General features: G+C 41.9%; 1 protein-coding gene across 1 annotated transcript in view; it reads right to left on the bottom strand.

Annotated features, from left to right (window-relative positions):
• Positions 1-25902, bottom strand: part of zmp:0000000991 (mucin-17) — a 29100-nt gene extending 3198 nt beyond the window's left edge. The window contains exons 1-6 of the mRNA XM_035416040.1: positions 25576-25902; positions 16180-16316; positions 9175-9355; positions 7424-7478; positions 6325-6427; positions 323-4679 (exon numbers count right to left, since the gene is read on the bottom strand). Coding sequence (XP_035271931.1) covers positions 323-4679; positions 6325-6427; positions 7424-7478; positions 9175-9355; positions 16180-16316; positions 25576-25694 — 4952 coding nt within the window. The 5' untranslated portion in view covers positions 25695-25902. The remainder of the gene's footprint in view (positions 1-322; positions 4680-6324; positions 6428-7423; positions 7479-9174; positions 9356-16179; positions 16317-25575) is intronic.
• Positions 25903-26193: the final 291 nt, after the last annotated feature.

Raw genomic sequence — 26193 nt, 5'->3', positions numbered from 1 at the left:
ATGGAAGAAATATACTTTTTCTTGGCATGGCACACTTTATTAGGGCAACCAATTCAGGTGCTTGAATATTCAGCGAATGGGCGTTGCAACAAGAAAATCTCGTTGGAAAAGCAATAAATTGAAAAACAGACATGTCACTGTCACCAGGCTGGGCTATATAGGCTAAGTAGCTGATCTGATGGAACCATCAAGCTAGCTAATGAGCTAATTGAGCTTTATAAAATCTGATATATGATAGCTCATAATAATAATAATAATAATAATAAGGTTCAAGCAATCACTGAAAGGTGAGACGTTTTCATGTCCCAAAGGTGAGAGGTACCTTTGGTAGGAGATATTCCTGTTGCCATTCTTCAGACCATGCCAACTGCCATCCTGCTTAGGCTCAGGCTGGGTGCTCTCTGTGGGCAGGTACATAACCTGGGCTTCCTGCTGACTTCTGGGTTTGCTGCTTCCTGTCTTGTTCTCAAGGTTCAATGGCTTCAGCACCCCTGAGCTCTGCCACTTGTCTGGTTCTCCGGCTCTGTCACCTTCAGAAACTTGGCTGGGCACGTTAAGGACAAGATTCTGCATGCCATTGCTATTTTTTCTTGTGGTCAGAGATTCATCATCAAAGTGTTTAGTGATTTCCATGCTACTCGGCACCTGGTCTATTTTAGGGCTGCCTTTATTCCCCTCTCCTACAGCCTTGCTTGTTCCATCACACATGGGGGTCACAAGTTCACCTGCTTTGCCAGAAACAGATGGGCTAAGGTTGCTCTTCCCACTCCTGAACATTAAAAGGCTTCTGTTAGCAGACTGGTGTTTCATGGGCAGTGCAGGATTAAGTTTCTCCACCACTGAGTCACACTCCTTTTTACTCACAATCCCCTTTGGCTTGGTCTCGACGGCAGTTGCACATCTGCCAGCTGGAATGCACGTTTTGGGTGGTGGGAGACTGTGGGCGTATTTCTTTAAGCTTGCTCCAATTCTCTCGCTGCCCTGATTAGTGGGAGAGTCTATGATGCTGATAATTGATGGGTTGAAATGGTCTGTGCTGGCTGGGCTCTGGTGTGGGGACATTTGTGGTTTACACAGTGGATGTTGCAAGGCACTGAGGCAAAGGGTGCAGTCTGTTCCCATTCCCGTGAGAGCACCTACACTCGAGGCAGAAGGCTGAAGGCTGGTCTCTGGCACGAATGAGGACATATCCTGGGATGTCTTGTAGGAGGCATTGGTGTTGCTCTGGGGCTGGGCTCCCAGATGTGCTGAGACACTGTCATGTGCAGGAAGAGACATTCCACTCATGTCAGACACTGGCTCACTGACATGAGGACTGGTGATGTCTCCAGTGGTGTCCATAGGAACTGCCCACGACCTGTCAGATAACCAGGGCCCATGATGGGGGGAGAGAGTAGAGGGTGGCAATTCAGGGTCCCTGCTGTATAGCGAGTGGGCAGAACTGAGGGTGGGTGTGAGAGTGTTTTGCAGGGGAGCCTGAGTTTGGGATTTTACCAAAAGCGGGTCCCTAGCATTGTCAAATGTGAACCTGGAGGTGGGGTTGAGACCCTGGGAAAGATGGCATCTCCAGGGGGTCACGATTTGGTCTGGGTCTCGGGATGAGAGGCAGGGTGAGGGGGGAAACCCCAAATCCTGCCTTCTATATGGAACAGCTGTTCTGAGGGAGGAGAAAATGGGGGGCTCTTCCATGGTATGTGGTGTCCTCTCCAGGGATTGGTGACGAGTTGGCGAGATGGGCCAACGCAAGGTTTCAGGCCCACCCTTTCCCTCATCTGAACAGCCAGTGGCCACGCCCTCCGCTAGGCCACTTGAGGGGGTGACTGCGTGGTTTGCTTTGGCTCTGTCCTCCACTGGCTGTGTCCTAGATGAGAAAATCCTGGGAACCTCAGTTCTGTTCTGGGTAGAGCAGGTGTAGGGAGGGCTACTTAGATGTTTGGGGCTGATGGGTGTGTTTGGACTATTGATAGTGGCAACCACAAGAGTATCAACAGTCCCAGCATGCCTATTGGAGAGATTTTTGTACCGGTTTAAAATGTTTCGGCTGTTGTGTCTATTGAAAGTGTTGGAACTGATGGAGGTGTCAGTGCTAATAGGGGTGTTCGGACTAATTGGAGAACTGGGAGTGTGGGCACCTTTGAGGGTGTTATACGTGATGTGTGTGTTAGTGCCAACAGGGGTCTTGGGGCTGAATGGAGTGTTGGGGCTTCTGATGATGTTATAAGTGATGGGTGTGTTTGGGCTTGCAGGGGTGTTAGTGCTTACAGGTGTCTTGGGGCTGAATGGAGTACTGGGAGTGTTGGGGTTTCTGAGTGTGTTATAAGTGATGGGTGTGTTTGGGTTTAAAGGGGCGTCCGTGCTTACAGGTGTCATGGGGATAAATGGTGTGTTGGGGCTTTTGAGGATGTCGGGAGTGATGGGAGAGTTTGGGCTTACAATGGTGTAAGTGCTTATAGAGGTGTTGGTGCTGAATGGAGTACAGGGAGTGTTGGGACTTTTGACGGTGTCAGGAATGATAGGAGTGTTTGGGCTTAAGGAGGTGTAAGTACTTCTAGGGGTGTTGGAGCTGAATAGGGTATTGGAAGTGTTTGGGTTTCTGAGGGTGTTATAAGTGATGGGTGCTTTTGGGCTTAGATGGGTGTCAGTGTTTACAGGTGTCATGGGGCTGAATGGTGTGTTGGGGCCTTTGAGGGTGTCAGGAGTGGTGTGAGATTTTGTGCTTACATGGGTGTAAGTGCTTACGGAGGTGTTGGTGCTGAATGGAGTACAGGGGGTATTGGGGTTTTTGAGGGTGTCAGGAGTGATGTGAGAGTTTGGGCTTACAGGGGTGTAAGTGCTTATAGATGTGTTGGTGCTGAATGGAGTACAGGGAGTGTTGGGGCTTCTGAGGGTGTTATAAGTGATGGGTGCTTTTGGGCTTAGATGGGTGTCAGTGCTTACAGGTGTCATGGGGCTGAATGGTGTGTTGGGGCCTTTGAGGGTGTCAGGAGTGGTGTGAGAGTTTGGGCTTACAGGGGTGTAAGTGCTTTTAGAGCTGTTGGTACAGAATGGAGTACTGGGAGTGTTGGGGTTTCTGAGTGTCTTATAAGTGATGGGTGTGTTCAGGTTTAAAGGGGTGTCCGTGCTTACAGGTGTCATGGGGCTGAATGGTGTATTGGGGCCTTTGAGGGTGTCAGGAGTGGTGTGAGATTTTGGTCTTACAGGGGTGTAAGTTCTTACAGAGGTGTTGGTGCTGAATGGAGTACAGGGAGTGTTGGGGCTCTCAAGGGTGTTGAACTTGTTGGGACTATTCATAATGTTAGGGTTGCTGAGATTTTTGTTGGGGTGTAAGGTGTTTGGGCTTATAGGAGTATTTGGGCTATTAAGGGTGGTTTTGCAAACATAGGTGTTTAGAAGATCATGGGGGAGGTTGTAGGTTCCCTGACTGTTGAGGTTGTGGTTTGGGCCAAAGGTGGTGGCGTTGCTACTGGATGTAGTGCTTTTGGGGCTGAGTATGCTGTGACTGGTGCTAGTAGGGGTTTTACTGGGGCCCGTCACATTATTGTTTGAGCTGAGTAAATTATGGTTGCTGTCGGTCGCGGTGTTGCTGTAGCCGAGTAAGTTAAGGTTGGTGCCAGTCGTGGTGTTTCCAGTGCTAGTCAAGGTATTGCTGGGAGTGGTATGGTCATGAACTAGCTGACTATGTTTCCTCCAGTCTGAAGAGTAGAGGGTGTTTCTGTGCTTCAGTGACTGGACATTCAATAAGTCCAACCAGTCCGTCAGCTCCCTGTGGCCAGTCCCTCCTGGGGAGGGGGGCAACTGTCCCTCTCTGATGGACACCCCCCTGCTGAGCCCACTGGATGTCCTGGGTCTTTCCTGAGTGATGCTTCTAGTGGCAGGCAGGGTGGAACTGCCTGGGGAGGGTGGGGGTGTGTTGGTAAGGGGCAAGCTGGTGCTGGGACTTCCTCTGGTGGAGCTTAGGCGTCTGAATGAGAGCAGAAGGCTGCTGGTGGTGGGCTTGGAGCTCAGCACAGAAGACGGGTCTCTGAAGCGGGGGCTCAAGAAGCCAGGGGGGCCTGCCTGTGACACCCTTCGGTAACAGTGGTAATCCAGCGAGCGCGTGGAGGTTACACATGGGGTCTTGGGTGGGGTTGGGGGCAGGGCCATTCCACTCCCAGTGGGAGCCCCACCTCTGCAATCAGGTCCAGGGAAAATATCTCCATCTTGGACATGCTGTTCGTGTGAACCAGGGAGTGGGTGGAACATTGGGGTGGTGGTGTTGTTGCCAGGACACCCTAGTGCCTCCCCAGTGAAAGGACGGTGTGGCTTGAGGAAGTGGGCCCAATCCCCCACTTCCTGCCTCAGCTCCTTCTCTTCCTTCCCCCCCCCGGACTCTGCCTTCTGCCTTCGAAAGTGGCCACTCCAGGGTTTGGCCAGTACAGTGGCGAGAGCAGATGACAGCATGGTGGTGGGTGGGTGGTGGCTCACGCTGAATGGCGGCTTGCTGTCATTTTCACCATGAGAGAAAGGAGACACACCATTGTGTGAATGTAGGGGGAGGGGTGCTCCAACCTCGGTGTTGCCCTGAGACTTGGGATTTCTCCCAGTGAGGAAGACCGATGCCTTGGCTGCCTCGTGTCTAGGGTTGTTTTGGCATGGTCCAGTCGATCCCTTTGAGGGAAGTGATGTTGGTTCCTCTTTTCCTTTTGAGGTGGGATAAAGAAGTGAAACACAGAGCATCAGTATACTGTTCTCTGGAACATTGAGTCTGACCACAACCAAAGGCAATCATGGCTTTCTGAAGACCTATTTATCTTCACTGTCAGCCATCAGTGAATCCTCATGCTGTCCAGACTAAAAAGAAAACCACATATTTGATAATAATAAATGCTCAATAAATGCTCAAATAAATGCTGATTGCGCAAAATAACATTTAAAAGCGACATTTGGTCGTTAAGAAAAGACATTGTGATTAATGACAACAAGCAACACAAGCAAGTGAGCAGGTGGACGTTGCACACTGGGTGGGGTGGGGTGCCGGTTCCCCCATCCCTCCGCTGTTCATAAGTACGGCCATGGCCTAGCAAACACAAAAGGTACCGAATCCTAGTTGTGCCACGGTGAACGATCACACATCAACTGTGTGGGATGACGTTACTGAGATTCACTGGAAAATTGCATATTTTATACTGCAGATTTTCAAGTGAAGAGAACTGGCTGTTTGTTCCATTAGCTGAGCTATTAATAAAACATTTGAGTTTGGAATGCCTAGCAAGCTACAATATAAAATCTCATGACATGCTTTAATAATACAGATGTAACATTAACAGCATTTATGTATATCACCAGACTGTGCATCAACAATCAAGTTCAAACAAGAAACTGCCAAACGCTTGAATGATGTATCTCAAATTGTAATACTATGCTAGTTCCAGTAACGTTTAGTAGCTATGGTAGCGAGTGCACATCAAGCAGTAGGTAAGTTAATACTTATACATTCTGGCAGTACCCTGGAGGTCTAACAATAAAATGTAGCTAACAAAGTTATACAATTATGCTTATTCTACAAGGCAACGGAAATTACGCCTGCCGTTACCTGTTAATTGCTTGTTTGTTTAAATGTTAGTTTGGAATACTGTAGTACACTCGAAGTTCCACAAATGTTAAGCCAATAGTGGCCATTTGTGAAATTTTATAGGCTAGTTTCAAAAGTATTAAATATGTTCTTTAGAAAAAGACAAGCACATAGATGTATGGAAGTTGATGATATAAAAGTTTGGAAAAATCACATTAGTAATTGTAATTAAATAAATTATTTTATGATTTGAACCTGTAAATAGCGCAGTGTGTGTTTAATTAAAGTGTCACATTGACAACACTGGCATGCAGTCTGTCATTTATAGAACCAGTCACTCAGTCAGGATCAAACAGCCCCCCCTTCCATGTTATCACTGACACCGAGACTGTTTTCCTACGGGAAGCCCAGACAACCACATTGTCAAAGTCTGACCACAACCAAAGGCAACCACAATAGTAATCTGACTACAACCAAAGGCAACAGCATTAGTAGAGTCTCACCACAACCACCAGCAGTTATAGTGATGACCACAAATGTAAATTTTTAGTTTAGCCACATTGCAGTACAGCTCTAACATTATACAACGAACAAAATATTTTGCTTTGAACAATTTAAAGTACAGACATTTAATAATTAGCTGGTATTGCCATGTATAGGTCCCACAGCTATACAGTAGGCTGAAAGATGATATTTTTGTTCTATAATAAGAATAAGAACCAAATTATTTCTATGAGCTCTTTTCATAAGCTCTAACCCCTGACCTCACTGACCTGTTGCAGTCTGCTTCAGCTGGCCTTCTTCCTCACCAGGGCAGAATTTCTCTCTTTCCAAAGATGGAGTTTCTCCTTTGTCAGGTGTGGTTGTACAGCTTACCTGCAAGGGATATTATTTGATGTGACCACCTGTAATCTTGCTGTAATCGTCTCCTAGCCGAAATACAAATTCATATCACAAAGCACACTTAAACACCTCCTATATCAACTGAAGCGGTTAGATCACATCACAAACTAACAGACCACTGAGAGCTTTGGAATAGCTTTCAACAAGTTACATTGGTTGTCAAGTACATTTTGAATGCATTAGTGAACTATATTTATGTCTAAACGTGTTATCCTTACATAAAACCCCAAGCTCCTGCAGGGAGCAAAGTTTTTTGAAATTCCTTGTGCTTGTGTTCGCAGGTGGAGAGCACTAAAGAAGGCTTCACTGCAAATCAGACAGTTTTCCTGCCCCAAGCTTAGGAGTCACCAAGCCATTTTTTCCAGCTAATAGCCAATCACAGTGCAGAATTAAAAGGACATACAGTACAGACCGACAGGTGAGGATCCAAAGCCTGCTTTCAGGTGGTGTGGATACCTGAGGCAAGCGAGCACAGAGCAAGTAAGGTCAGAAAATACTTAAGAAGGGTGTGGCCCCAGCAGCTGCCAACAGTGCCACAGATCGCCTGCTTCTCTGAGGAAAGTGTTTTCTTCCAGCAGGATTTTAGTGGTTACGTGAAGCATCGATCGAGGGCAGTATGTGGTGCAAGAGGGGCGACAGAGTCCAAGGAGTGTTTCCATGGCCTGGGCTGCATGGGATTCTGGGCTCTGCTGACACGCCTCCTCCTCCCATTCCCTTTACACACCTGCCTGTGCCAATGTGTGTACACACGTGTGTGTGTGTGTGTGTGTGTGTGTCTGTGTGCACATGACTGTGTGCATTTTGGTGGGTTTGAGTGTTTACATCAAATGAATTACCTTATTTTTCCATTATCTTTCAGTGTAAAAGTGCACAGAAAAATGAGCAACCTGATTGCAAAGCAGTACGTTAATAAAGATCATTATATTGTAATAATGTACTGTATACACTAACATTTATGATTATTGTTACCTTGGTGTGCTCCCCAACTTCAGAGACAGGCCTTGTTGTGTTTACAGGAGGGACTCTACAAAAAAACAGAGATCAAGCTTTTAACAGCATTCACTATATCACACAGAGGATTACCCAACTGTGACAGCAAACTGACAGAGATGTTTTGCACTTTAACCCAAATGACATTCTACTCTTGTCATTTTTGTTCAAAGAATTCCCTTGAAGATTTCTCAGTTTCCTCTTTGTTCTTTGAAGTAATGATTTAATTCGTCAGCCTCCTTGATAGCCAGCAATACACTCTCAAAAGCCATCAGTGTGATTCTTATTTCACTGTTGTTTAGCATTCTGGGTGTGGCCAGTTGCTGTTTTCACAGAGAGACAACTGTCTCATATATTACACACGCACAAACACATGCACAAACTGTGCTCTATACATTGGTTGCGATGAGGCTCTCTATGCAGTTCTGGAGAGGAAGACCAGGTTCAGCAGCCTACAGTCCCACACCCTTGCACACAGTCAAGACAACCAGCCTGTTGACATGCTGAATGTACAAAAAACATCCAGGGCAGCATTACAGCATTACAGTATGCTGCATCACTGTAATGCTGCTTAAGGCTTTAGCACATGGGCCGATGTATAAGAGCCACAATGGCCTGGCCAAAGTATGTGCGAAGGTCCTCTTTGAACTGTGTGAGTGTGAGACCATAACAGGACCAGGCACTTTTCTGTGTAAAACCATAACAGGACCAGGTTGTGTTCAGTGTAAGACCATAACAGGACCAGGCAATTTTCAGTGTAAGATCACAACAAGACCAGGCCTTGTTCAGTGTAAGAACATAAGAAGAACAGAACATGTTCAGTGTAACATGTCCAGGACATGTCCATGTAAAAAGTCACTGTGGGCAGTGATGAATTTCACTGAATCTATTCCACATCTGTTCCAGTTCTTGGGGATATGTTTCATGAATTTATGATATATCCTTTTAATGGAATCAGGAGTGATGCCAGTTTTAAGTGTCATTTGGGTTCATTTAAATCCAAAACTGCTTCTGCAATCTGCTTTATCAAACCCTTTAAAAAGCTAATAAGCTTTAATGAAATCCACCATCAAGGCTCTTTTTATGCATACTTTAGATTTAACTTCATGTCTGCCCCTTTGGAGTGTCTGGGGGAGGAGTGTAGCACAGTGGGTAAGGAACTGGGCTTGTAACCGAAAGGTCATATGTACAATTCCTGGGTAGGACACTGCCGTTGTTCCCTTGAGCAAGGTACGTAACCTGCATTGCTTCAGTATATATCCAGCTGTATAAATGGATACAATGTGTAAGTCGCTCTGGATAAGAGCGTCTGCTAAATTCTGGTAATGTAATGTCTGCCAAAATCCATCAGCATTGATTATGATGATTTTTTTATTAAATAAAATGACCAGTGACCGAGTGCAAAAATATGCACTTGATTCACTGAACACTGATGGATATAATTTGTTTTGTGCAACATGCGAATGATTGTTAGACAAATTGTTAATACACTTTGCAAGCGCCACATATATGCCTTTCTCTCACACACGCATGCACGTACATCATTGACCTCATATATACCTGAGACAAACCTGATCAAGCATAAGAACACACACACCTGCTGAACAGTCTCTCTTCCCATCTAAAGCCCACTGAGACTCACTCAGTAAGAGAGGCCAGGGGACAGTTTCCCTGAATCTGCCCACCGCAATCCCAAAGCAGAGCTTGGGAGAGGCCCAGCTGTGGCTCACCTGCCATCATCACCGCAGCCCTCTCCTATGCTTCCCTGTCTGGCTTCGGCCTTCTGTTGCAGGAACTTGAAGGAGAACAGGGACGAGATCCTAGTCCGCAGGGTGGAACCTTTCAAGGCTGCAGTCCCACTTTGTTCTTCCCTCTGCTTTCCCAGAAGGCCCTGTGGTCTGACAGTTAGATCTGAAAAGGACCAAAACTGGGTAACCGTCAAGCTTCTGAGAAGCTTCTGCCCTTATGGGAAGTGACTATCTTGTCACCTTTAGCAGAGCAGACGTGTTTTTTTTCTCTTTAGTACACCACCACCAGTAAACAGTGGAGTCTAATTACCTTGTGCTGCATTCCTGCAGGTATTAAGCCTGCCATCTGTTTGAGAAGCAGCCCTGCTGCTGCACCGCCCTGTGCTGTGATTTCAGAGACTGCTCACCCTGCATGTAATCCAGGGAGTGTCTGAGAAAACATGGCACGTCTGACCAATCAGAGTCAATGTGCCACCTAAGTTAAAACCTTGAAAAACATTCAAGGATTTTTTTTGAGACGTTGGCCTGAATATTTTCATTGACACTGTTTTTTTACCCAGTGTTGTATGTACTTTAAGACCAGAAGGTCAGTTTCATTCCCTAAGATATAACAATGAGTGAGTTCAGATAGGTTAAATTGCCTGTTGCCCTAAATAAAAGGAGTATACACTTCAGCTTCACTTCAGTCATACAAATGCCTGACTTCTAAGCTCAAGTGAAATTCCAAACTTAGCAAAAGCATCCCTTTACTGTGTCAACTAAATTTGAGCATAGCAAGGAATGATTGCTTTAGGAGTCACGTCCTCCTGCTCTAATGACAGCCCAGGCAGGCAGATGGAGATAAGAGTTGGACTGTCATAGTTGAAAAATTTTGGTAAATCTATAATCATAAGTCAACACACGGAATGGTATTACAATCTGAGGCAGGTGGGGGTGGTTGCAAAAACAATTATTACAGTAGCAGCCTATTCAAACCATAGCTTTCCTGTATTTTTTTTCTATGCAGTTCCATATGGAACCTGTAAACAAAACCATTTCACCCTCTGCACTGTTTGTTAGGCTATGTGTATACTTCCACTGTTTCTTATAACAATTTTATTGAATTTTAAAAACAGACAACTTCTGCCTACAATCTTTGTAAAATAAAGATAATCACTGGGCATGAAAATTATGTTTTTGCAATAGCGCGATCATTTCCTACACTCATCATTATATAGATGATCATACCATAATGTAATATAAATCTTAATTGAAAATAGGCAACATTTATATAAAATGACATTTGTATACACATTTTAAAAACCCATCATTGCACTAATGGAAATGAAATCATAGATTTCCATAACTATTGGTTTGGCACTCATATGGTGAATATGAAAGCCCCAAATAATGCAATTCCTCTGCTCCTTTACAGGGAAATGCACATTCCACAGGAGAAGTTCTGTTATTTCCCACAGTTATAAATCAAATCCTGTTCACACAGCATGTATGCACATTACCAACTGCCTTGGCACATTGTGGGGTTTTTCTGCATTGAAATGTATTAGGTGGGCTGCTTAAGTGCTTTTTCAAGCCATCTAAGCTGCCTATAGGAGAAATCGTGCAAAAAAAAAACAAAAATCATTAGAAATGGTCAGTGAATTTCTTGGTACAACTTTGTCGTGAATGATACTGCATTTCAAGTTAAAGATTTGACTGCTTTCAAGTTTACATGCAACCTTAGATATGCAAAGTTAACACCAGTAAAATCCACTTAAATGAATAAAAGAATGAAACGAAGTGCCAACGACCACACATGCCTCTCAGGAGTCTGCTATCTATGTGATTTTCAACAGAAACTGACCACCTTTGTAAATTATTGTGGTTTTGTGTCTTTATAGCGCAATTTTTGGTTTATTCATGCCACACAGTTGCGGACTCAGGCTGTTTGAAGGGCAGGGGCGAAAAAATAAAAAGGGCACCTACTGCACGACATGGGGCCCTACCAGCGCGCAAAAAGCTATGATGCATCATGTATGATGAAATAGTCTTCATCCTTGATTAAGATTAACATTATGTTATTAGGCGATCCAGATTAAAAGTATACCCACACCTCTATGATAAATAGAACTATAAACGTTTACAATGTATGTAAGCAGGGTTTGAGAGGTAAATTCAAAATCTTATCAAAGTATTTGGTGGCACCCCTATGCTGTCGTCACGGCACCTACTTTGGGAAAGCCTGCCCTAGAGGGCATGTTGTAGGGGAGACTGTAGGGCACTGCATCTCATTTTCTTCACTGGGATTTTTTTCTCTCCATTGCAAGGGCACTTCATCATGTTTTCTCACTTGGAAGGGCATCTAAGAGGGCACTTCATTAATTTTTTTTCATCAGAAAGGCACCTGTAAATGTTCTCCATTGGAGGGGCATCCATTAGGAAATTTCCCCACCTTCTCACGCATGTAGGGACACCCTTTACAGCACTGCATCACATTTTATTCACTGGAGGGGCACTTCTCCATTAGAGGAGCGCCTAATTGGGCACTTCATCATGTTTTCTCACCTGTAGGAGTACCCTACACAGCACTGCATCCCATTTTCTCTACTGGAAAGGGCACCCTTTGGGACACTGTCATGTAGGGGCGGCATAGAGGGCACTTCATAACGGCACCCTTTTCCATTAGAAGGGCACCTTATAGGGCACTGCATCACGTTTTCTCCACTAGAAGGGCACTCATTAAGACACGTTATCAAATTTTCTTGCTTTAGAGGGCACATCATCATAATTTATTGCATGAAGGGGCACCCTAGAGGGCACTCAGTCATTTTTTTCCCATGTGAAGGGCAGCCAATAGGGCACTTCCTCTTGTTTTTGCCACTCTAGAGGGCATTTTAGCGAAGCTTTTTCAACCATGGGGGTACCGGGGGGGCGGTCGCCCTGCCCCCTCCCTGAGTCAGCCAGTGATGCCACATCTGCTAACTTTTAACTCTATATTTATAGATCATTATGCAATTTAATTAGACACAATTCCACAAAAAAGCATTCTTTGAATGAATATAAAAAAATATTTAAATACAGTGACAAAAATGTAACACATTTCAAGTCATATTACAATTCGAAATACCACGATTCTTGCAGAATGACCCCCTTACAATGCGTAAATCCTTCAGTATAGGCTATATTCTCCCCCCAATTCTGGCACTTACAATCTGTAACCCTTCAATTGGGATGGCAGGTATGCCATCCAGTCAAGTTACACCTTGGAGGGGCAAGCCCCATACCTATACAGAACCGAGAGTTTAGCAAGTTTTTTTAGGGTTCCCCACAGAAACAGCCACAGACTCTCAGCCTTTAAAAACATTCTGACCCCATTTCAACAGACAGAATTCATAAACAACTTCACATGTCCACAATCTAAGGGATCTAAGGGATTTTCTAAGGGATCTTCTGCATTTTATTCTTCTTCTTCTTCTTCTCCCTGTCAGAAATGGTCCTAGCCCACAAAAATATGTCTCCCCATTGGATGGTCATTTTACGTACATCAACCAATAAAAACATTGGATGCAAACAAAATGATCATACAAGTGCGCACATTTAAAACAGTACAATTTGCATCTCTGATGTTTACTGCAGCAAATCTCAAAACTCTGTACACTGGCTTGCTAACTAAAAATACAACATTTAAACTATTGCTTTGGCATTCGTAAAATCTTTTTGGGACAGTTCCGCTTTTGGCATTTTCATCGTGTTTAATTTTAGCTACCTTGTGTGTGAGTAACTTCCCATTATTGTACGTTAAAAACCATGTTTTTCATGAGGTATACTGTATATTTCTGCAAGAATCTTTTTGTCTCTCTGTTAGCCAGTGCGATATGCCAGTAGCTGGTGCCAGTAGATGGCAGTGGCCCCTGGTCAATGTGAGATTCGCAGGCACAGGACGTCTTGCTTGGTAGCAACAAGCTAAGTGAGCTGAAAGTGAGTGTCTGTCTATGGGGTCAGCCAAAAGCTTTTATGTTTATTTGCAAGTAAGACCGTATGAAGCTCGCATTTTCAATAGTTTTAGTATGCGTACAAATTCCGGTTGACTTTTACATGCTTATACATAACAATGTTGTAAGATAATGTTGGCTAAACTGGTTAGTAATATAGCTAGTTTCTGTGCTAGCTAGCCACAGCATGAAGGTTCAATACTTTTAGTATGCGTACAAATTCCTGTTGACTTTTACACGATAATGTTGGCTCGTTAGTAATATAATTACCTTCTGTGCTAGCCGCAGGCTATATTGCTGTTCACATGATTAGTTAGCTACATTACTGTGGGTTCTTCACGAACCATGCAATAATGCTTATTTGTGCGTTTTAAAAATGGGGCTTCATTATTTTTCATGACATTAATCATTTCTGTTGGAGAAAAAGAGTGCGATACAGAACAGTATTGTAATGTGCTTCATAGCAAACTTTACTCGAATACTACAAAGCTAAGCCAGCTGGAAACGAGTGTCTCCGTATGTGCTCAGCTAAAAGCTATTATGTTTTCTTTGCAGTGGAAAATAACTGCTTTTCATTAAAATATGTTGCACCGGAAGACTTGTCTCATCATTCTGCAAGTACAACATGTGCATGTCTCTCATACCCTACATTTATATATGAATTCTTATTATCACTTACTCATTACAAACACAGTGCAAAAAGAAATGATCTCATTAAAAACACATTTTCAATGTACAAAAATGCCAAGTTACTCTCACTTACAAAGCATTGTCTATTAGTCAATCATTCAAACTGGCTAAATCTAGGCCTACCATTAAAAGTATTGATATCAAAATGAAGCCAAGTTAATTTACTACAAACTATAGGCTATCTTGCCTCACAGATATTAAAGAAGCTGTATTCCAAATCAATGTTACCCAGTGTCTCCTAAATTGTTTCAAGTCACGATAAGAATATCAGTTATGATTGATCTGTGTCTATCAGGTTTTAGGTTCTTGAGTTCTAGCTCTTAATTTAACTCACATGGCCAGTCAATGTTTTTAGCACCTGCACTGCTGCAGGTTGTTTAACTCAAGCCTCGGGCCAGGCTGATCCTCTCAGGAGGACAGACTCCCCTACACTGACTGTGTGTCCTGTCTTTGTGCTTATTTTGGATGCAGCTGCCAAGGCCAGAAAGAGCCCACGTGTAGATGCCCATAATTCACCACGTCACAGCTGATAACCAGCCTGCAACCACATTTAACAGATGCTCTTATCTAGATCAACTTACAATTTAAGAGAATTTAAATGCATTCACCATGCATTTACATTGATGTAAGTTTAACGTGTCAAATAAATTAATAGATACAGCCAACATCTGTGTAAATCCATAAAGCATACAATATAAGAATTCTAAAATAATTACATAAGAAAAGAGTACTAGGAGGTGAAGAATAGGGTCAGTCATTCTGTGGTCTGCTGACCTTAGTCTGACCTCTGTTGGAAGCTTATTCTCCCACTAGGAATTTCCACAGGCTTATTCCACACTTGGTTCTTACTGGTGGAAAGATCGACCAAGTCAGAACTTTGGAGTGTCTTACCATCTACAGGTGCAGACTGAAAGCCCACCTCTTCAGAGTGCATATGGGATCCATCAACTCTGACTTGTCTCTCTTAGCACCTAGAATTCTCTGACCTCTGGCTGCCCGTTTACTTATGCCACTCTCAGTAATTCATGTGATAGTTCTTTCTGTTAAGCACAGTACCTATTTATTAAAGCTTTTGTGTTAATCTCTACATTGTTTTTTCAGTGTCAAAATTTAATGCAAATAATTGTAGAATTTCACTCTTAGAGTGCAAGTGGATAGCATGCCTGGCACTACTGGCACTAACACCTTATAAGAAATATGAAGAAATAAGCACAAGCTGCCTAATTGGTGGAGCTGATCCGGTATCGATGTCTGTGTAAAGATGTCAAGCAGGATAAAAGGTCTCTTTCTTATGTCTCCCTCATATAATGGCATAGGAAAAAGCCTGAACTAACCCGATATTTCTTCTGTTTAAAGCAGTGGTCTCCATCCCTGGTCCTGGAGAGCTACAGGGTCTGCTGGTTTTTGTTTTCACCTTAAAATCAGCACCCAGTTGAAACCCAAGACACCAGGTGAGTTGAGTTAACTGTGATCAACTTCTCTAATTGATTCATGAAGTGCAGAGTCACTATGAAAACCAGCAGACCCTGTAGCTCTCCGGGACCAGGGTTGGAGACCACTGGTGTAAAGTAAAGCCAGAGACATGCCAGTGCATTTCCATGGTAACAAGCCACGTAAACATTCCATCGGCTGTCAGCTGTCCGTGTGAGTTAATATGTGAGTTAAAATCTGTGATGTGAGGGACAGATTAAAAAGGAACAAATAACAATGGTCAGTGCAGGGGACATAGGAAATAACTGCACAGAAGTGGAAATAAGAGAATTATTAAATATAAGGAGGGAAAGAGAAAATTAATTGATGTCTGAATAGGTCCGGTCTGAGTCTGTAATAGGGTGAAATAAACAGCCAGTCACCTCAAAAATGAAAATGATGAAGCTGAAATACATAGCCTGTATGTATGCTATAGGATAATTACGTAATCAGTGCAGGTTCTTCTGAGCAGTTTAAAGAGAAAATACTGAGTAAAAGGCAATAAAATAACATCAGTGTAAATTGGTCTCTGTTTTTCCCAACTCTGACCTGGCATTCTTAACTGGCATTGCAGTGTTAAGACTTGAGAGAGACAGGATCGGGTTTGCTAAGAGAAAGTGCTCCCCCCATTGAGGACACCACTGAATGGGAACATGGACCAAAGTTAGCATGACACACACAAACACACATAAACACACAAACAAACAGACACTTTGTCTTTCTTTCAGCTTTCTTTCTCACCAATGTCATTTGATTCCTTGTTTTATAGATCACAGACAGCCAGGCCACTATTTTGGTAGAAAGCCTCCAGTGTCGTGTAAGTGAATTTCAAAAGTAAAATGGTGGTTTGCCTCACCTGAAAGACTTTTTCCTTTGATCTTGGTGCTGAGCGACTGCTGTAGCTGGTTCTTCACACTGGGCTGAAAGTCTTTGGCCTCCTGTCCAGACCCCACCCTCAGCCAGTGCCGGACCCCCCGGGCCTCCTGGAGCTTCCTGGAGACAAAGACAGAAGGGTAGGACAGAGTGGTAAAGGCTTCACCATGAGAACATGAATACAGGCTTTCTTTACATGGAAGCTAACCAAACAACAACACTCATTCAGAATGCTATCCTGCATAGACACACTGCCAAAAATACCACCTACACCTGCACACAGTACTGTATGCTCTCCCAGTACTAAAACATACAGAGACATGCAACTGCATACACACACATGTACAGTACACATACACACACAGACTCACACACCAACACACACATAGAAAAAAACAGACCAAACTGTGACCAGTGAAACCCAGGATCCCGGAAAATAGTGCCAGTACTGAGGGGGGCCAAAACCCAGATTCTGGTTGACATAATCCGACACAGGTTCATAGACTATCAGACACCTCCACCTTCTCACAAACCATCACACACCTCCACCCAGAGTTTGTGCTACAACTTATTTAGGCTATTTTTTGCTGGCCAATGTGTCCAGAAGAATTTCAGTTTATTGTGCAAATGATTCAAATTAATATTCTTTTCAACCAGCTCAAAAACTATTTTTTTTAGGAACTAAACATAATATAAAGATGAAATATACAAATATACATATGCTTTGTACAACACTATGAATTAGGGTAAAAAAGGCTATTTGCATCAGTGCCTGTTTGAAACCTTTTCTTAAAAAATGACACTCATGATCTTACATCATTGCTTGTTTCTTTCAAATAATTATTGAAAATAGATGAAAAAATGAACACTACTTCTGCTATTAACAATGGCAAATATACCACGAAGATGCATGTATGGAGAATTAATTATTATTATTACTACTAGTATTTACATACATTAGCTTTAGTCTACAGCGCAGAACAATGCATTTAACAGGACAATAAAACAACAATTTGCTGATCATATCAAGCTCATCTCTAGGCCTATTCAAGTTCATCACATTTTGATAAGAGAAAAACAGCCTATTTATAACAGCCAAAAAATTTATTTGGGCCAAACACCCACTTATTCATGGCATAGAAGTGGGCAGCTGCTGACTTGAAGTGAATTGTCTTGGAAGATTTGGTGGAGCTTGAGATTTGCTCTAGCTGCGTCACGTTTTCTTTCTGTAGGTGGCTTATCTGTCCAGTTTATATCAGAAAGAATACATTTCTTCATGCCTACAGAACCTACCAGCCTGCTGGAGGGTGATTTGCAGTGATAACAAAGATAAATTGCTGAGCTTTTTAGATAGAATAAGTGTAATACATATTTGAAATGGAAAGAGCCATTATTTAGGCTGTAGTCTATAAATATTTATACATTTATTTAATTGTTTGCTGGCCAGAATATCTGGAAGACTATAAATTTCCCATACTTTGATCACTTTTTCCAGCCAAAACCCGGCAATTGCTGGCAAACACAAACTCCAATTGTTTGACATGGGGTCACAAACTATCAGATACCTCCACCTTCTCACAAACTATCAGACACCTCCACCTTCTCACAAACTATCCAATCCCTCCACCAGGATCACAAACAATTAGACACCTCCACCCTCTAATAAGGCATCACCTCCACCTACTCACACCTCCATCTACTCACAAAGTACAGGACACCTCCACTTGCTAACAGACGTTTTTCAGAAATCACTTTTGCTTCTGCCCCAGATCGCGATCTTGTAGAACTGTCCCACGGAGCTCCTGCAGCACGCAGGCAGGGCAGCGGTGAGGGAGGCGCTGGTTTTTGGCAGAACGGCCGTTTGCTGATGCTACGTGCTGCATGCAAAGCTGCGCACCTCCCTGCTGCAGATACTCATCTTGGGCCGACGCGCACGGGCACGCTGTTCTGCAACCATTCCAGTCTAAAACACACCCTCAACTCTGCATCAGTGCCCAAATCAGCACCAATCAGCTGCAGCCAAAAGCCTTGCCGCTTTGTTCTATAGACCAGGCCACACCCTGCCCCCTCAATTACAACCACAGGCTAAGTGTCAGTCACATATCAAACAGATGCCAAGGTAACATATCAGCCTTACATAACCACAGAAATAAGGTCATCAGACAAATGACAATGATAGTGGAGCTCTTAAACTGGTAATGCAGATTTACCTTTGCACAGTTTAGTTTACTATACCACTGCCTGCCACCTGCAAGCCATAAACTACCTTTAAAAAACCTGCACATAGTCATGTGTTAAGAGCCTGCACATGCCTAATAATAGAAGATAAGTTGTAAGAAGCTCTGACTGCTTTAATAAGGCCCTGTGAAATAAGTTGCCCCTGTGCACTGAATCTTAAAGCCAATGAAGGAAATCAGGTGGGCTCCAGAGGGGCCTGGGCAATAGGCATTTCTTTGGAAGGTAAGGAAATAAAGGCTCCACAACAACCAACTCTGGCAGACTGGCCCTGCTGTGTGTGGTGAAAATTCTTCTGAAAAATGGCTGCCACGCATCTCCCAGGGCACTTCATTATTGACAACTGAAATGAGTACGTCCGAACAACAACAACCACAACAATATTAATAATAATAAATATTATTATTATTATACATCTACTTTTATTTTACCTTAAAATTTGAAAGCACTGAAATATTTTTTCCCTTCACAAAAACAAATTTATGTGCAACAAACACATTTATGATGCATTATGATGCAATATTTTCCATTCAACATTATTATTATTATTTTTTTACAAAAATAAAGACTTGAATTTGCATTTACAAAAAATTCTGTATGAGGTTTGCATATTTAGTTGGTAGGGAGGGATTGCAATACTTTTGCACCAGTGGAATAATTCTAAGTACCAGAAGAAGAACTGCCCAGAGATGGGTAGTATTTCTGATACAAGTAGCCTATTTGAAATGTGTATTTGAAATACGAAGTACTAGTTTGTCATTTGTATTTTATGTTGTTGGAAAACAACCTCTATGTAATTTGGATCAAAATACTCATGAGTTCTGTATTTCTGTATTTTAACAATGCCGAACATACTTTTCCCACCCATTCCCAAAACCCTACATGTCATTGTGTGAGTTTGGTTTTCAGCCCGGGTTACACTGTTTCCGCCGAGTATCAACTAGTGCACCAATTCTTCACCAAAAGTAGTATCATTCTTCATGAAACTTAAATCAAACCTAAGTGGCATACTCAGGGTTGCAAATCAAACACACTCAGTCATTTACCCAGTCTCTTGTCAGCAAGCAGTCAGTGAGGAGGCAGGCAAAGCGTAAATGTGATGGCTGACCCTTTTCAATGTAACAATGTAGCAAACCTAAGGCATTGACTCTAGTTGTTGGAAGGTAGTTGTTACAGGAAAATTAAAAAGAGTTTATGGATTGTAAAAAACAATTTTTTATGATCCATAATGCCCTTATTACCTTTCTGCCATACACTACCTGACTCCCACCAACTATATTGTGGTGAAATAGTTCAAATAGTGTCCTACAAAAGCATGGGAATATTAGAGTGGAATTTGTCATTTTTTAATCTACTTAAGGAATTTGGATTTGAGATCACAATATGAATATGAGACAAAAGTACAGACAATCAGCTTTTATTACATGGTAATGCCATGCACATATGTATTACCACTATATAGAAGGAGTTGTTCTTGTGTTGACTCCCCCATTTACAGCTGTGCAAATAGGTTAATGGATGTACTTAAAAGTAAATCAAAGCATTAAAGTCTAATATTTGGTTGCATAGCCCTTTTTGCCTATGTCCCAAATGGGGCACTGGTTGCCTAGGGCTATATGAGCCGATCTGTCTCTTTCCAGGGAACTGCGCTCACCTGTGGGAGATCCATGGAAGGAGTTTGGTGGGTGATACTTCCCTATATAAGGACCTCTTCTGAAGGAGTTCCCTGTGCACTCTCTCTAACTTCCTATTTTTGATTTACCCCTCGGAGAAAATTTTATCTCCGTACAAACCACGTTTCGACTTCTTTGTTTACAGTGGCTGTGGTGAAGCTGTAACACCCTGAAATGGAATAACTGTATCAAATCTAAGATCCATTTACATCACCTATATCTTTTTAAATGCCTTTCCAGGCATTTTTTCTTCAGGATTTTCTTTGTTAACCCGTTGTAATTGACTCAAAACGATTGATACAGTTATGTGAGGTATGCGGTAGTTCTGTGTAATTTACATTGGTGATACAGTAAAAGCAAACTGGAAATCACCTTCTGCACTTTTTGTCAAGGTAAAATAGCAGGTTAATTCTAGTAATCGTCCCTTTTGCTTTTTCAGACTGCCATAATTTTACTCTGCCATTCTTCAATTCCACAAAAAGACTAGGAAGACTATGGGCTAATTTATGGTGCACGGTTCGAATCTGGAGGGCACACTTCGCTGCTCGGCTAGCAGTAACTTTGAAGGAAAGCAAACGGTGGCTGTACCACTGCTAATTTAAATTTTCACGCAAGTCCGAGTTTTCGTTCTATTCTTGTCATTTTGCGATTAGCCTATATGGAATTGACGATGAGAAAGTAATCAATTCAACAGCAAATTGTTCACGACGTGTGCATGTTTTCTGCTGTTGTTGCCAGTTATTTGTGGAATGTGAATGCATTCTGTCGCCTCGGATGTCAAGACATGAAAGTGAATGTTCGCATAAAAACATAATGAATGTGTTTGAGAGGATATATAAAACAGTTACAATCTGACTATTGGCCTGTTATATCCTATTTGTTGCATAACAACGGTCCAAGTCCAACTACCAACGACAGTTTTGATTGACAACGGTAAAATATGCCCAAACGGCCGCGGAAGAATATTTCAATTTCAGCTAATTAAATCGATAAAAATCAATAAATACAAAAGTAACCATATATAGTCATTGTTGGTAACCCGTTGTATACAAGAGGAATAAACCCCTCTGGGCTGTCCCGGTTATTAGAAAATAATGTAGGCTACTTCGGTGGTAGTATGGTTACAGAAGAAATCATAGGACAGATGGACCGAAGACAACGTTGCTTTTTCATACGTCAGTGGGCTAAGTTGCCTAATCTTCGCAGGACTTTAGACTGCGTTGGAAATGCAGACAACAATGGGCTGAAGGAACCTGTTAGTTCCTTGAAAAGTAGTTCCTGGGACTAAAAGTTCCGGGTACTTTTGGTGGAAACACGGCCCTAGTAACATTTCAGCCAAAATTTATTGTATGGTCTTCATGATGATGTATGCCTTCTGCTTCAAATGCAATCTCCACAGATGAAAACAAAGGTTAATACCGATACTAGACACTGACTGCTCCTATATGTGTGAACAATCCCTGCAAAAAGAAACACCTATATATTCATGTAAATATCATGAAACATATATGCTTGTAAACATCATGAAAATAATCTGATCGTCTGCAGTTTTGTCTTATACTCATATTTTCATCTCAAATCCAAATGCCTTAAGAATATAGCAAAAATAATAAATTTCACTGACTTTCCCACACTTTTTGAATGCACCATATAGGAAGTGGAGGTTTGTGAACCACTGATCTAATACTCCCCAGGAAATGTATTTTATTGTATTTTTCAAAATACAGAATAGTGTAGTTTATTTTGATACATGTAACTTTGGGGTATTTTGTATCAAAATACATTTTGATGCATTTTTACCCATCCCTGTGTACAATTCATAAATCATCTGCAGAGGATGGGAAGTGCATGCAACTGCACTACCAAGGACAGTTTACCATCTGGGTCATACATTTTTAAACATTAGTTATTAACATTAATGTGAATGACTAGAATGACATTTTTTTATTTAAAAGGGGTGAATACAGGATGTGGCCAATTCACAAAGGTTTCTAATTGCCATTCGCATTAAGCTTTTTTTTTGTAGAGATGACTTAAAACCTGGCAGTGAATTGGCATAGCCTATTTAAAAGCACTGCACTGTGTAAACCTGTCAGTGACCATGACCGCTATCATAGTTGCAACGAGAAGACATCAGTAATATGCTAAGCATGCAAGAGAGCATGCATCGAGATAAATTATTACAGGCTGAATCATGCACTAATAGAATTTCTTGACGACAAACATTACACTGTAATCTATTTTCAGCCATAATTGAAGTCGTCTATGTCCTTGTATGGAGAAAAATATTTTTATAACTCAAACAACTATGTCACTTTAATAAAACTAATTTATTTGAAATGGTCCAATTCAATAGACTGTAGTTGTTCCAATAAATTTTGAAGAGTTACACTTGCTGGTTATTCTTACAACCTCATTGGTGGCTCAACAGATTCTTTTGTTAGCCAGTATTACTTGTTCACCATTATTTACGTGCCAAATTAAAATGAATCCCTTGAAAAATGACAGGCAAGGTAATTAATAATATTGGATCAATATGTTTTGAGATTAAAAAATTATTATGCTCAGACAACTGAGACAAGGTGCAGCCTCAAATATAAACTAATGCAGCAGACAAGATGATGCTTGTTGTTTCCCTCACTCAAGAAACATCTTATGAAGGCTTAACAAGAATGTGACATACTACTGTACTTGTGAACCGTACTTGCTAACTATTTAGGTGTGGCTGCACAGTTCCTTGATTTGCATCAATACTTTAGTGGATCAGGAATTCATGTAGCGCAGCATCTGCAGCTGTTGCGAAAGTAGCAGCACAAACCGCACGCAGATTTAAGAAGGGCATAGGTGGGCATTCAATGGGATTTAAGTCTAGGAATTTGTTCGCCCATTCCAGAATAGTGACCTTCTTCTTTTTAGCCATTCCTTTGTAGTTTTTTCCATGTGCTTTGGGTCATTGTCATAATGGAACATCAAAAATGCGGATCTCTTGTGAATTGAAACCAGTTATCATCCAGGACTGAAAAAGGACCCCACTGCATGATGCTACCACCACCATGCTTGACGGTAGGAATGGTGTTACCTAAATGATGGCCTATGTTTGGTTTGTGCCAAACGTAGCACTTTGCTCAGGCCAAACAGCTCAATGTTAGACTCTTAAGAGTCAGTGTTCCGGCAGGCCTCATGGTCACTTTGTCGACAATTTCCCTTCTCATCTAGTTGCTCAGTTTGGAAGAACATACTGATCTTGATAGTGTCTGACTGATAACATATTTTTTCCATTTTATTTCAATGGATATTACGTTGCTTCTAGGAAGGTTCATAGCTTGGCTAATCTTTTTATAACCCTTTCCTGCTCTTTGCCTCCTAACAACTTGAAGTTGCATGGACAGTTCCTTGGTGACAGCATGCCTGATCTGATCAGCAGTTTCAATTAGAAGCACAAAAACAGGGACATTTATTGTGCAATCATGCAACTGAAATAGGTGGACTGAAATCAACATATTGTAAATCATTGATAGAGATACATAGTGCATAGAGATCAGTCATTAATGTATTTAGAGTGATCTCTCCAGAAAATGGAATTTGCCTGGCCCAATTTAGGTTGTTAATTCCAAGGGGGTGAATACTTATCAAAGTAAGTCATTGTCATGTTTTTATTTTTAATACAATTCATCATGACATTCTTAATTTCACTTTGACATTAGTGGGAATGATTAATATATCCATCCATCCATTATCCATACCAGCTTATCCAGGGCAGGGTCACGGCGGGGTGCTGGAGCCTATCCCAGTGTGCATTAGGCGAGAGGCAGGAATACACCCTGGACAGGCCGCCAATCTATCGCAGGGCGCACACACCATTCACTCACACACTCATACCTATGGGCAATTTAGAGTCTCCAATTAGCCTACCTGCATGTCTTTGGACTGTGGGAGGAAACCGGAGTACCCAGTAGAAACCCACGCGGACACGGGGAGAACATGCAAACTCCACACAGAAAGGCCAAGATTCCCAGAACCTTCTTGCTGTGAGGCGACAGTTCTACCCACCGCCCATGACTTACAGTATATAGAAGACATTTATTTTAATTGGACTCTAGAACACAGCAAAATGAGAAAATCAACAGGGAGTGAAAAGTTTATGAACATATGTAGTTCTGAAGGGGTGGCATAACAAAAAGAAAACACTGATTATTTCTTGTGTGCAATAAAATATGTTTTGACACTTTAATCAAAACACATGACAAATGCATTTATCATTTTACAGTACAAGAATAAGTTTTTAATGTTATAATATAATTCTAATTTACTTTCTGGAGTTTTTAAAAACATTATTTAACTTCTAGTGTATGTTTTCCATTGACTCAAGTTGTGTGTGCAATGAACAGTAGGCCTATTTTACAAACTCACAGAAGCCCGCCTGTACAATGACGTTTTCCCTTCAGAGGTTATACCTGTTCGTATTATGATTATTTTCAAAAATAATTTTCAGTAGGAACTATTTCCTATGATACCTGAGACCGCTGCACTTAAGTAAAACATTTCTGTAACACTGAAATGTAAGTAGGCCTATCTAAATATATTTACACAAAAACTTTCCAAGTCAATCGAAATAATTAGATAATTCCAAAATGGTAGCGTATTTGCTAGTAGTTTTCAACGAGTCAAGTCATTATACAGTGTCTTATGTTGCGTTTTTTCTGACAGCTGAAGTAAAGATATTCGGCCACCTTGCTTGATTTTTAATAAATATTTATAACAATTAACAAAAAAATTGAGACTGTTAAAATGAGGCCTATGTAATGCAAGTAACCAATCCAAAAATTACTATAAAAATAAATTTGCATAACCACGTTCAGGTCAATGTTAAACGTGCGCTTCAGCTTTAGGGCTATTGAATAGCCAGTAGCCGTCAACTAGTAATGTGGTAAGGTAGGCTATGCTGAGCGAGCAACTGCGTTTGTAGACTGATCTACAGCCTACGCGTTGGCCCAGTAGTCAGCGTTTGCAAACGTCAGATCCGACAAATGATTTAAATCGTCAGTCCTTTCGCGACGGGTGCAGTGTGGACTGAGAAAACTGACTCACCTCACTAAATCTTCATGAAGAAGTCTCCACGCGTTATTTTAATGTTACAATCAGAATCGAAAGTCAGAGGCTACGTTATCGAACACAGCAGGCTAACTATCCATTTGGTTCTCTTCGACGCAAAACAGCTACATTTGCAGGTCAGGTCTTTTGTATATTCACAGTAGATGCGTTAACAAGCTGAGACATTCAAATTTAACATTTTATTAAACAAAGTGGCAAGCAAGTCTGAAAAAAATTTAGTTGCCCTGGCAACATCTCTGCCAGAAAATGTGAAAACACATGCGCCGGCTTTGCACAAAAATCGTGCTTATTAAATTGCAAAACAAATTATGCACAGCTTAATTTTTTAAATGTACGAATATTTATTACACGCCACTCACCTTATTCTTTCCTCTTCTTTCTCTTTAAGTCGCCTGTCTCGCTCCAGAACGTCTCGAATTAAGTCCGCTTCCTCTCGGCTCAGGAAATTCAGATCTAAGTTTTTGTCATTCTTTGACATTATAGCCTACCTGGCCGGTGTTTGGTTTGTTTTGGACACCCCGTTAAGTAACGAGTCTTTCTCAACGAAGGCGGTTGGTCGTGTAGAAAGGGAAAAAGTAGAAAGGAAATTATGTTAATCCATTATCCCATGCATCGTGTCCCACATTCCGCGGGTAGCCTACTAACGTGTCAAATCTTTGCCCTGTCCTTTCCAGACGGACTGGAACTGACATAGGATATGTAAGGTGCGCAGACGGAACAGCGCCGGCGAATCACCTCGCGGGAAAACGTCAAGAAAACACCTGTGACTTTCCCTTTTGCTTCCAAGAAGGTTTCCACCCGAGAGAAGGAAACGTTTCTCTTATCTTGCAAATGCTGCAGATAAGCGAAACGCTTGAAACCTATTGGTGATGGAATACTTGGTCATCTCACGACGCACACCAAGAGATTATTGATTGATAATCCGTGAAAGATTTGAAGCGGTATCTTTTTAGAACGAATTGTTTGTCTAGCGCTGT

Source organism: Anguilla anguilla, chromosome 4, assembly GCF_013347855.1.
Source record: "Anguilla anguilla isolate fAngAng1 chromosome 4, fAngAng1.pri, whole genome shotgun sequence".
Lineage (NCBI taxonomy): Eukaryota > Metazoa > Chordata > Actinopteri > Anguilliformes > Anguillidae > Anguilla > Anguilla anguilla.
The sequence above is the reverse complement of the archived record's forward strand: the minus strand, read 5'-3'. Positions and strand labels throughout refer to the sequence as shown.